A 12340-nucleotide genomic window follows, 5' to 3' on the forward strand; every position below is an offset into this window, starting at 1 on the left:
CCCTCTTGCAAAACACTACCAGATTGCAAGAGCATATGAGTCTTGTTTGAGATCTAGTCTGTACTTTTATGGAAAAAGCCCAAATCCAACAAAAATACACTTACGACAAAAAGGTGAGTTTAAGATAGTTTTCCATAGGACACAAAGTACTAGTCCTCTTACCCACCTCGGAAAACAAGCTTGTCTTCAAGTGCATGGGCCATATGAAATACTGGAACAAACAGGAACCTGTACTTCTAAGGTAACCCAACCTGACAGGAAACAGAAGGCCCATCTACATCATGGAAATCTCTTAAAAGAATGGAAGGAAACCCGTCGGCCACCCATGCCGTTAAACTCTACTGTTTGGTGCCAGAAGAGATAGACAACTCAATTAATTTCTCCAGAGCCATCTATTCAACAACAAGAAGATTTAAAAGATTTAGTCACATAGTTTCCCGATATATTCTCGGTGAAACCAGGGAGAGTAAAAGGCACCTATCACTATATTAGAACACCCCAGGGAAAAGTGATTGATCTAAAACCGTATAGACTCCCAGAAGCCCGTAAACAGACTGTGGTTGAGGAAGTGAGTAAGAGGTTAAGAGCAAATGTTATCGAGCCCTCTTCAAGCCCATAGTCCTGCTCTATCGTACTGGCCATCAAACCTGACCAGTTCTGTAGATTTTGCATAGATTTCCGTTAAGTTAATGCCATTTCCGACTTCAATGCATATACTATGTCATGCATCCATGACCTAATTGATAAGCTTGGAAACGCCACTTTTCTATCCACCCTAGATTTAACAAAAGGGTACTGGCAGGTCCCAGTATATGGGCCTGATAAGGAAAATACATTTCCCCCCCCCCCCCCAACGCCCCTAGGACTAATTCAGTTCAAGGTCCTCCCTTTTGGGTTACACAATGTTCCAGCCACTTTCCAATGACTTATTGACACAATGTTACAGCCCTACTCCAATTTCTGTGGAGTTTATATCGACTATATTGTCATTTCTAGTAAAACTTGGAAGGACCAATGTTTCCATCTTTTTACTGTTATGAGAGCCCTCAGAGAGGCCGGCCTAACTGCCAACCCATCCAAATGCGGACTAGCCCAGTCTGCCGTGAAATACGTTGGCTGCTTGGTAGGGAATGGTAGTGTATAACCCCAACGCGAGGAAGTGAAAGCCGTCTTAGATACCCCTACACCCAAAACTAAAAGAGATCTCAGAGCATTTCTAGGGATAATCGGTTATTACTGTAGGTTTATCCCAAACTTCTCCGACAGGACAGCCAGACAAACTAAAGAAAACTGAACCCCAGAAAATTAATTGGACTGACGAAGATGACATGTTACAACAACTTAAAACAAACCCTGTGCCAGAACCTGATCCTACATGTAGTAATTTCTCAAATGAATTTGTATTACAAACAGACGCCGCTGTCATGATCTCTGCTTCCAAAAGATCAGGACTTGCCCAACTCCCTTGGAAGCAGACCCATAACCCCGGTTCCGACTGCCAGCCAGTCCCAATTGGGACCTTTTGGACCCTGTCCTGGCGCCAGTGGCACCAGGCTCATAAAGATGCCCAGTGCCAGCGCTGGAAGCGCCGGGCTCATAATGCTTGGGTGGACTTAACTGCAGCAGACCATGCTGCTTACTTACCTGCCAGTTGAGCCCCTGATCCTCTTCTGTTTGGGACTACTTTTCCTGTTGGGTGGGGCAGGAGCCACTCCCTAGGTTCAGAACACTGGAACTCTTCTGGAAAGCAGGAACTCTTTTCTTACCTAGGCGAGGCTGTGGAAGGAGACACCTAAGCACTACAGGAGGCTATTTAAACCACACCCGATGGATGAATCTTGCTTTGCGTTATTCTGCATTCTCTGCAGCAGAACGCTCATCGTGTCTTCAGCTTCTGATCCTGGGCCTAAGGGAACAAAGGCTTATCATCCTGGAATCCAGTCTTCAGCAGCACCTGTAAAGACAAAGAAAGAACAGGTTAGCACTACGGTCTTCAGTGGCAGCGCATCTCTTACCTGGTCCATCGGCTGTCACCAACGCCTCGCGCTGCATTCCGGCATCTGAAAGACAAAGGTTTACCAGCTCTTCGCACGCTCCGGAGGTCTTCACACTGCATTCCGGCATCTGAAAGACAAAAGCTTAGCTCCGGAGGTCTTCGGCGCTGCATCCCGCATCTGAAAGACAAAAGAAGGTGTGTTTAAAGACATTGGGCAACTTAATTACTCACGTGCCATTACTCCTTCCCACGCCGAATCCAGTGGGTATTCCAGCACCCTTCAGCTTCTCTAAAGCTCCGAACTTGTACCTGCAAGATAAAAGGGACAGTTAGTGCGCATTGTGAAGCAGGCTACAAGCGCTTACTTACGTGCTTCCAGGCGCTTCTATTCCTCACGCGGGTTCGATCCTCAACTCTCATCAGCCCGCCATCCGCCATCGCCGGAACCCTGCAAAACAAGAGATATCATTACAAAAGACTTTTAAGACATTTGAAGTGCCCAGAACTTACCGTTCGTGCAGTTAACGACGGACAGCAGTCCTCTGAGGTCAAGAGGCCTGCAGCCTTATCCAGTGAAGAAACTGGTTACGGTACCCTGCCCCGAGGCAGATGGAGAGCTCGGCCTTCACTTACCTAAGGTGAGGGCGTTAACCTTTGGGGTTCTACAGGAGAAGAGAAAGGGAAAAGGCGAGAGGCACCCAATAACCCCAGTTCATTAATCCCATATTTTCTATCTGCAGACATCTTACTCTTCGAGTCAGACATACAGTGCACAGAGGTCCAGCCCAAAGAGCCAACCGTGTGTTACACATCACCTTTGAAGATACAGCATTCACCCAGTCAAGACCGGCGCCTCTGCGGGAATCAGGTGAGCGTTACAGAACGCAAAGCCGACCGCAAAACTCCCACCCAGGCACTATGGAAACCTCGGATACCGACCAGCTAGCCCAGTTACTTGGGGAACTAAAAGCAGAAGTGCATGCAGCCCGTCAGGAAACGAATGCTCTAAGAAGGGAACTGATTATTTCCAAGGAGCGAACAGACGATCTCGCTAGACAATTGCTACAGTCACAAGCCGGACAAACTCCGTTACCCGCATCAGGGGCAAATCTTCCTTCAACATCCTCTACGAACCCAGTGCAGATCAACCTACCTGGGAATGTACCTCTGGCTCCGCCCGAACGATTTTCTGGTGACCCAAAGAGGTTTGCAGTATTCATTAATCAGTGCCGGTTGCAATTCTTATGCCGGCCAGCAGCCTTTCCAACTGATCAAGCTAAGGTAGCTTTCGTGCTTTCGTACCTTAGTGGCAATGCGGCAGACTGGTCGATCCCTCTAGTTAATCAAGGTGATCCTGTTCTCCATGATTTTCAAGCTTTTCAGCTCAGTATGGAAAAACTGTTTGCAAGACATTCACAGGGGCAGGCCTTGGACAATGAGCTCCTTTCATTGCGACAGGGTAATCAAGACCTTTTGGCTTATATTGCGTCTTTCAACAGACTGATAGTGGAAACTCGATGGCCTGAGAACAAAAGGATTACGCTGTTTTATAGAGGTTTACGTGGAGAGCTCAAAGATGTGTTAGCCCAAGTAGTGAATCCCCCGCAAGACTGTTCGGACTATATTGACTTAGTCGTTCAAATTGACCACAGACTGCAGAACAGGAAGGCCGATCGTTCTAAGTTTGATGCTCGAGTATTTTCCAAATCACCAACTCCTACCAAAGGAGTAGACTCCGGGGAACCCATGCAAATAGGGGGCCTGAAAGGACCACTAACACAAAAGGAGCGGGAAAGGAGAAAACAGCTGCAATTATGCCTCTATTGCGGAAACTCTGGGCACTTTCTTCGAGACTGTCCGGTGAAACCAGCCAAGAAGGCAGTAGGAGCTGCAGTTACCAGGGTCACAAACTCTGAGCAGGGAAACGACCTCGCCCGACAAGAATAGAGGTCCTCTTGCCGAGCGTTAAAACCAGTTCCGTGACCTCGCATTTCGTGATACCTATGGTCCTCATTAGCCCTGAACATCCAGATCGATTACATGCGATTGAAGCTTACGTCGACAGCGGTGCCATCGGCAATTATGTAGATCATGAAATGGTTTTGAGGATGAATCTGACTCTTTGTCCAAAGGCTGTAAAGGACGTCATTACTACGGTGGATGGTACGGAGATAGCCTCCGGACCAGTAACGCATACCACCCAAGAAGTGACGCTAATAAGTCAAGATGGACACCATGAGAAGATCGTGTTCGATGTGATCAAGGCCCCTCAGTTCTAGATTATTCTAGGAATTCCTTGGTTAGAAAAGCACAATCCTCAGATCGATTGGCGAGCAAGAACGGTTCAGTTTCCAGAATGTGTCTACTTGTCACCCTCGACCTGGTGTTGCACTAGCAGCAATTTCCTCGGAGGCTCCCCAGTTACCTCCTGAATACCTAGAATTCCAAGATGTTTTCCGGAAGGATCAGGCTAACTCTCTACCTCCTCATAGGTCTTATGACTGCCAGATAGACCGGATACCTGGATCTACTCCTCCTTGTAGTAGAATTTATGCCCTCACCGAGCCTGAGAATCTTCACCTCCAACAATACCTGGATCAATACCTAGCGAATAGGTTTATTCGTCCTTCCAAGTCCCCTGCTTCCTCAGCTTTGTTCTTCGTTCCAAAAAAAGAAGGGGACCTTAGAACTTGTATAGATTATCGTGCCCTGAACCAGATCACCGTTAAGAATAGATATCCGTTACCTTTGATCCCTGAACTCCTGGACCAAGTCAGAAAAGCATGCATATATACAAAGCTGGATCTTAGAGGAGCCTACCACTTGGTACGAGTAAAAGAGGGCGATGAATGGAAGACGGCCTTCCGCACCAAGTATGGGCTATTTGAATATCAGGTCATGCCCTTCGGACTTTGCAATGCCCCGGCCGCCTTTCAATATTTTATGAACGATGTCCTCAGAGAGCTCATAGATGTGTGTGTTGTTGTTTACATTGACGACATCCTCGTTTATTCTTCATCGGAAACTGAACATCGGAAACACGTGAAAATGGTCCTCGAGAGATTGTGTCAACACAAACTTTTCGCTAAATTGGAAAAATGTGTTTTCAACGTGACTGAAGTTGAATTCTTGGGATTCATATTATCACCTAGCGGAGTGCGTATGGATTCAAAGAAGGTCGATGCAATTCTCAAATGGCCATCGCCATCCTCCGTAAAAGGTGTTCAAAGCATGTTAGGCTCCGCTAACTTTTACCGAAGGTTTATCCCTGAATTCTCTCGAATAGTCCAGCCCATCACCGCCTTGTTAAAGAAAAACAAACGTTTTGAATGGTCTACCGAGGCGGAACAAGCTTTCCAGAATTTGAAGACTAGATTTATCTCTGCACCGATCTTAAAACATCCTCGGCCAGAACTCCCCTACATCGTTGAAACTGATGCTTCGAGCCTTGCCATGGGGGCAGTTCTATCACAAAAGGACCCAGTAACCAATCAGTTGCATCCCGTGGCATTTTGGTCCCGCAAATTCTCGCCTCCTGAAATCAATTACACTATTACTGATAAGGAACTTCTAGCTATCAAGTCCGCCTTTAAGGTTTGGCGGCATTATCTTCTGGGGGCCCGACACACCGTTACTGTGATTACAGATCACCGAAACCTGCAATATTTGAAAACCGCAAAAGCTCAATCGTCTAGGCAACTCCGTTGGGCACTATTCTTTGCCGAGTTTGACTTCGTAATCACCTATCGACCTGGTACAAAAAACGGTAAAGCTGATGCCCTTTCTCGGATGGGAGTGGAAGAACATTTGATCAATCCTAAACCTGTAACTATCATTCCCGAACAAAGAATTCTGGGTGTAATTGCCACACAATCCATAGAGGAAGTTAAGGATAAAGCCAGGCTACTGGTAACTCCAGCAGACATACAGAATTGGCATCTGCAGAGAAAGGACTTTACGGTGAATGACAACCTATTATATTTCCAAAAACGGTTATACCTGCCCAGCACAGATTTACAGAAAAAGGTAATCTCTTGTTATCACGATTCTTTAATGGAAGGACATCCCGGTATGGCCAAAACCTCGGAACAGATCAAGCGCTACCTTTGGTGGCCGTCTTGGAGAAAAGATATCAGAGACTTTATAATGTCCTGTGGAGTATGCGCCCAAAACAAGAGTCAAAAGGAAAAACCAGCCGGCCTCTTACGCCCTATTGACATCCCACCTCGCCCTTGGCATACGCTTTCTATGGACTTCATCACCGATCTACCTCCATGCTCCGGATACAATACGATCCTAGTAATCGTGGACCTATTCTCCAAGATGGCGCATTTCATTCCACTCAAAGGCTTACCAACAGCAGCAACTCTGGCCCGAGAATTTCTCGAAAACATCGTCCGACTGCATGGTTTTCCTTCAGTTCTAATTTCGGATCGAGGGAGTCAATTTATTTCTCATTTTTGGCAAAGTTGCTGTCGGTCGGCTCAAATTGATGTGAGACTTTTGACCAGCCACCACCCTCAAACCGACGGACAAACCGAGAGGACCAATCAAACTCTGGAACAGTATTTGCGCTGCATGCTACAACAAACTGAAAAAACTTGGAAAGATATCCTTTGGATAGCCGAATATGCCTACAATAATTCTGTCCACTCGGGAAATGGGAAGACCCCGTTTTTTCTTTTATACGGTAGTCACCCTCGAACCTCGGAGTTGGATCCACTCCAAGATCTTGGAACACCAGCAGTAGACCACCTGCATTCTACAATCACCCAAGCCTTTAAGGAAGCCGTTTCTCACCTTCAAAGGGCTAAAGAACAATACAAGAAAGGAGCAGACCAACATCGGAAGGAAGCCCCCCAGTATCAAGTAGGAGATCAAGTCTGGTTATCCACCAAATATCTACCTCTAAAAGGACCACGCACATTCAACCCAAGATACCTTGGTCCCTATTCCATCACTACCATAGTAAATACAGTAGCGGTCAAGTTGGACTTGCCCCCTCACATGAAGATACATCCGGTCTTCCACGTCTCTCTATTAAAACCCGTGCAACCTCAAACCCGACTAACTAAATCTCCAAAACCTATTTTAGTTGACGGAGAACTCGAGTTTGAAGTCAAAAGCATCCTGGATTCCAAGATCTCCAAATCTAAACTATTTTACCTGATTGACTGGAAAGGCTACGGTCCCCAAGAAAGATCCTGGGAACCTGCAGAATATGTCCACGCCCCTCGTCTAATCAAAAGAGTTCATCGAACATTTCCTAACAAGCCAAAACCCCCGGAGAAGCCCGGTTTGGGAGGGGCCTTGAGGGGGGGGTGCTGTCATGATCTCTGCTTCCAAAAGATCAGGACTTGCCCAACTCCCTTGGAAGCAGACCCATAACCCCGTTTCCGAGTGCCAGCCAGTCCCAATTGGGACCTTTTGGACCCTGTCCTGGCGCCAGTGGCACCAGGCTCATAAAGATGCCCAGTGCCAGCGCTGGAAGCGCCGGGCTCATAATGCTTAGGTGGACTTACCTGCAGCAGACCATGCTGCTTACTTACCTGCCAGTTGAGCCCCTGATCCTCTTCTGTTTGGGACTACTTTTCCTGTTGGGTGGGGCAGGAGCCACTCCCTAGGTTCAGAATACTGGAACTCTTCTGGAAAGCAGGAACTCTTTTCTTACCTAGGCGAGGCTGTGGAAGGAGACACCTAAGCACTACAGGAGGCTATTTAAACCACACCCGATGGATGAATCTTGCTTTGCGTTATTCTGCATTCTCTGCAGCAGAACGCTCATCGTGTCTTCAGCTTCTGATCCTGGGCCTAAGGGAACAAAGGCTTATCATCCTGGAATCCAGTCTTCAGCAGCACCTGTAAAGACAAAGAAAGAACAGGTTAGCACTACGGTCTTCAGTGGCAGCGCATCTCTTACCTGGTCCATCGGCTGTCACCAACGCCTCGCGCTGCATTCCGGCATCTGAAAGACAAAGGTTTACCTACTCTTCGCATGCTCCGGAGGTCTTCGCACTGCATTCCGGCATCTGAAAGACAAAGGCTTACCTACTCTTCGCATGCTCCGGAGGTCTTCACACTGCATTCCGGCATCTGAAAGACAAAGGTTTACCTACTCTTCGCATGCTCCGGAGGTCTTCGGCGCTGCATCCCGCATCTGAAAGACAAAAGAAGGTGCGTCTAAAGACATTGGGCAACTTTATTACTCACGTGCCATTATTCCTTCCCACGCCGAATCCAGTGGGTATTCCAGCACCCTTCAGCTTCTCTAAAGCTCCGAACTTGTACCTGCAAGATGAAAGGGACAGTTAGTGCGCATCGTGAAGCAGGCTACAAGCGCTTACTTACGTGCTTCCAGGCGCTTCTATTCCTCACGCGGGTTCGATCCTCAATTCTCTTCAGCCCGCCATCCGCCATCGCCGGAACCCTGCAAAACAAGAGATATCTTTACAAAAGACTTTTAAGACATTTGAAGTGCCCAGAACTTACCGCTCGTGCAGTTAACGACGGACAGCAGTCCTCTGAGGTCAAGAGGCCTGCACCCTTATCCAGTGAAGAAACTGGTTACGGCACCCTGCCCCGAGGCAGATGGAAAGCTCGGCCTTCACTTACCTAAGGTGAGGGCGTTAACCTTTGGGGTTCTACAGGAGAAGAGAAAGGGAAGAGGAGAGAGGCACCCAATAACCCCAGTTCATTAATCCCATATTTTCTATCTGCAGACATCTTACTCTTCGAGTCAGACATACAGTGCACAGAGGTCCAGCCCAAAGAGCCAACCGTGTGTTACACATCACCTTTGAAGATACGGCATTCACCCAGTCAAGACCGGCGCCTCTGCGGGAATCAGGTGAGCGTTACAGCCTCCCTTACAGGGTTAGGAGCAGTCTTATCACAAGTCTGCGACTGATTAGAACATCCCATCCTGTTTACGAGTCGCAAACATTTCCCACATAAAATAAATTACTCTGTGCTAGAGTTAGAGGCCCTTGCCATCAAGATGGCCCTAATCCACCTTAAGTACTACCTCCTAGGAAGAAAAGTTCACACTCGTCATGGACCATTCTCCACTAGTTTGGATTAGCCAACCACAGGACGCCAACCCTTGGGTCATGCGATAGTTCTTGGACCTGCAGCCCTACTGTTTCACTGTGGAACACCGAAAAGGTAAAGACCAAGGGAATGTAGATTTCCTCTCACGGTTCCCTTGTGAAACAGATGCAGCCACATCGCATGGGGGAAGGGTATGTGAGAAACCTAAAAGTAGCTCACCCGGTAGTCCCCAGGGATCTGTCATCCAGATGGCCAGGACATGGCCATCACTATGGAAACAGTTCCGGGGGGTAGACCAGAGAGGGAGGATCCCCTGGATGAGGGGTCTTCGGGGAGTGGAAGTGGGACACCGAAGGCTGAGACACAGTATCCCTTCCCTGTGACACCTTTTCGCAGTCCTACCAGGTAGGATACCTAGAGGCTCAACGACCCCCCCCCCCCCCGACTTTCCCACCATGAACATTTTCTCACAGACAGTTCACTATGAGCGACAACAGACCAACACCATAGCCGTATACCCAACATGTCCCAACACCATGGTCAGGCAATTACCGATCATTACACACACCTGACTCCCATCACACTTCCGCACACGGATAAAAGGCGGAGCACAAAAGCATAATCTCAGCGAGGAAAAGCACAAGAGGAAGCAGCAGCTCCAAGATGGCGGTTTAACACAAGAAGAAAGGCAGCAAGACCGGAGAGGGTTGGAAGGAGGGAAATACCCTTGACCTCCAAAAGCAGTTATTTTCAAGAGCCTTGGAAAGTGCAAAGCCTAAGACCGTGAACTGAAGATTAACAATCCTACACAGTGCATCAAAGGTATCCGGGGAGCGCCCGAGTTGATAGCCCAGGCCGGGAGGAGCGGTTGCCGCTGTGGTACTTTCCTTGTCTTCTGCAAGAAAGCTGCACCACTAAAAGCAGCACAGCCGGTGAGTTGGAGAAACTGATACAAAATCAGTTGTGTTTGAACCAAGGTTGCAAGCGGCAACATTGTATGAAGAAATCCTCAAAGGACAGTGTTTGAAGCACATGTAATGAGGAAACTAAAAGGCGTAAATGAACTTTGAAAAAGCCAACTAAGATACTGTGTATAGAGTAGTCCGACGCCACGTGGGTGCTCATTCGAAGGTCTCCATTAGGTATCCAACTGAAGGGCAACTGCATTGTAAAAACAGAACTTTGTATCGAAGCGGTCCTGTGACGGGTCAAGCTAAACTCTGTGCACATTCCAAAGTCTTCGATAAGCATAAAGTGAAATGTAATTGGTCTGAGCCTGGGTGAGGAAGACTAATTGAAAGCGGAAAAGGGATGTGAGCCTGGATAAGGGGGATCCGCGGTGAACCGCGAGTCACCCAAGAAGGAATATTTTAGGAACCTTAAAATAAAGGGATCTGAGCCCGGCTGAGGGGGATCCAGGGAGAGACACCTGAATCACATCATAAGAAAATAACTTTCCATTTTTGTTTTGTACATCAGGCGCTCTGAATCAAGAGACTTTGGTAAGAAAAGAGACTTGGGCACAGAAGGCCCTGATTCTGGAATTGGAACTGTATCCTCCGGTCGAGGAAGCCAGTGTGTGTGTTTGGCACGAGTGAACCGCGTTGCCCAGTGCTGAAAACATGGGCAAAGGAGGCTAACCGCCCGAACATCCAGACTTATCATTTTGTGAACACTTCTTTCTTTTGCATGAACCATTTCCCCACACTATTAGCGGTAAGGATTGCAGATAGCTTTTTTAGTACAGGCCCTCTTATTTTGACAAGACTCCACTAGGACTGCATTATTATTTAATGGTTGCAGCTTGCTTCCATCTGTAGATTTAGGTTTAGATAGGCGTTTTTCACCCCCTTGTGAAAATTCAATAAACACCCTTGAACTGTGGTCACTGTGTCCTTTGTACTTCGATACCATGCCTTGCTTACAATACTCACAAACCTTGGCAGGTGAGTAAACCAAGGCAGGGGGATGGGGGGGGGAAGAAGAGGGAAAGACGAAAGAGAAGAAAAAGAGAAAAAGCTGTGAATCTAAGAACGTTGAGTACCCTACTTGGCAGCAGAGTGGGCCAAGAAGAGGATAAAGAGGAAAGGGTCAGGGACCCTCAACACAACTTGTGAGTGAAATCCAGGCTATTTTTCCTCCGGCAGTACCTGGGAAGCAGATCATGCCCATCAAGGGTCTGAGCCCCTCAAGACAACTTGGAAAAGGTGTCCAGCCCATTCTTCCTTGTTTCAGGGCATAGTAGACATGCCTGCTCATTAAAGATACAAAGACAATCTTGGATAAAGTGGAAAGACTCAGAGGAAAGGGAATCAACCCATTGAGTATTATGGAACTTTTACTTGCTTTTATACACCTTTTTTTGGAACATTTGGTTTTGAGCTACAAAGTCGGGTTGCAGGTCGGCAGTGTAAGAAAGGCATGGTTTCAATAGTAAGACAGACACAAGTGACCACAGTTCAAGGGTGTTTATTGAACTTCAAAAAGGGTTTGAAAAACGCCTATCTAATCCTAAATCTAAAGATGGGAGCAAGCTACAACCATCAAATAATAATAACGCAGTCCTAGTGGTGTCTTGTCAAAATTAAATGGCCTATACTAATAAACCTATTGCCAATGCTTACCTCTAAATACAAATAGTATGGGAAACAATGTTATGTAAAAGAAAGAAGTGTTCAAGACATTATATGTCAGGATATATGTCCAAGCTGTAACTAGGTTGATAAGCCTGAAGTCCCAAATCCTGCACTCACCTACCACATAGACTAACTTTAAATCACTTGTGGTTTCCAGGGTAATCCCGACATGGGCCCTGGCGATTTGGACCTACAAAAGCAGACACGCCTAACTGATAATGCGCAATGAGGCTGAAATCTCTGTAAGGAGTTTCTGTTGGTACTCTCCCAGAGGTGATTTGCCTGACATTTCAGGTTAGTTTCCCATATGAACAGGAACAGCTTATGCATCATTGAAACCTCCTGCTTGGGTTACAATCCGTAGAATAAGCCAATTCTCTTTTTTGTTGGCTATTGTAAAAGGTTTTTGGAGTTGTTTGAAGGACAGCATAGTGTGTCACCTGTGTATGTATAGGTTTACAATCCTTTACATTCTTTAGTAAGTGATATCCATGTGAAACATCATTTAGCAGAAATGCAGGATTCACAAGAAAGCACATATAACACACATGTAGATATACCAGTCACCTACCTCATCATCACTGGCACTCAGGGCATATTCTTTGATAAATAAATCCTCTTCTCCATGCTCCAATGCTGAAGGCAGGATAGACCTGAA

At 46.9% G+C, this 12340-nt stretch overlaps 1 protein-coding gene across 1 annotated transcript in view; it reads right to left on the reverse strand.

Annotated features, from left to right (window-relative positions):
* Nucleotides 1–12340, reverse strand: part of UTP14A (UTP14A small subunit processome component) — a 684761-nt gene that overhangs the window by 636087 nt on the left and 36334 nt on the right. The window contains exon 2 of the mRNA XM_069612971.1: nt 12254–12335. Within this exon, the coding sequence (XP_069469072.1) occupies nt 12254–12335 (82 nt within the window). The remainder of the gene's footprint in view (nt 1–12253; nt 12336–12340) is intronic.

This window comes from Ambystoma mexicanum, chromosome 5p (assembly GCF_040938575.1).
Source record: "Ambystoma mexicanum isolate Mex_15411 chromosome 5p, UKY_AmexF1_1, whole genome shotgun sequence".
Classification (NCBI taxonomy): Eukaryota; Metazoa; Chordata; class Amphibia; order Caudata; family Ambystomatidae; genus Ambystoma; species Ambystoma mexicanum.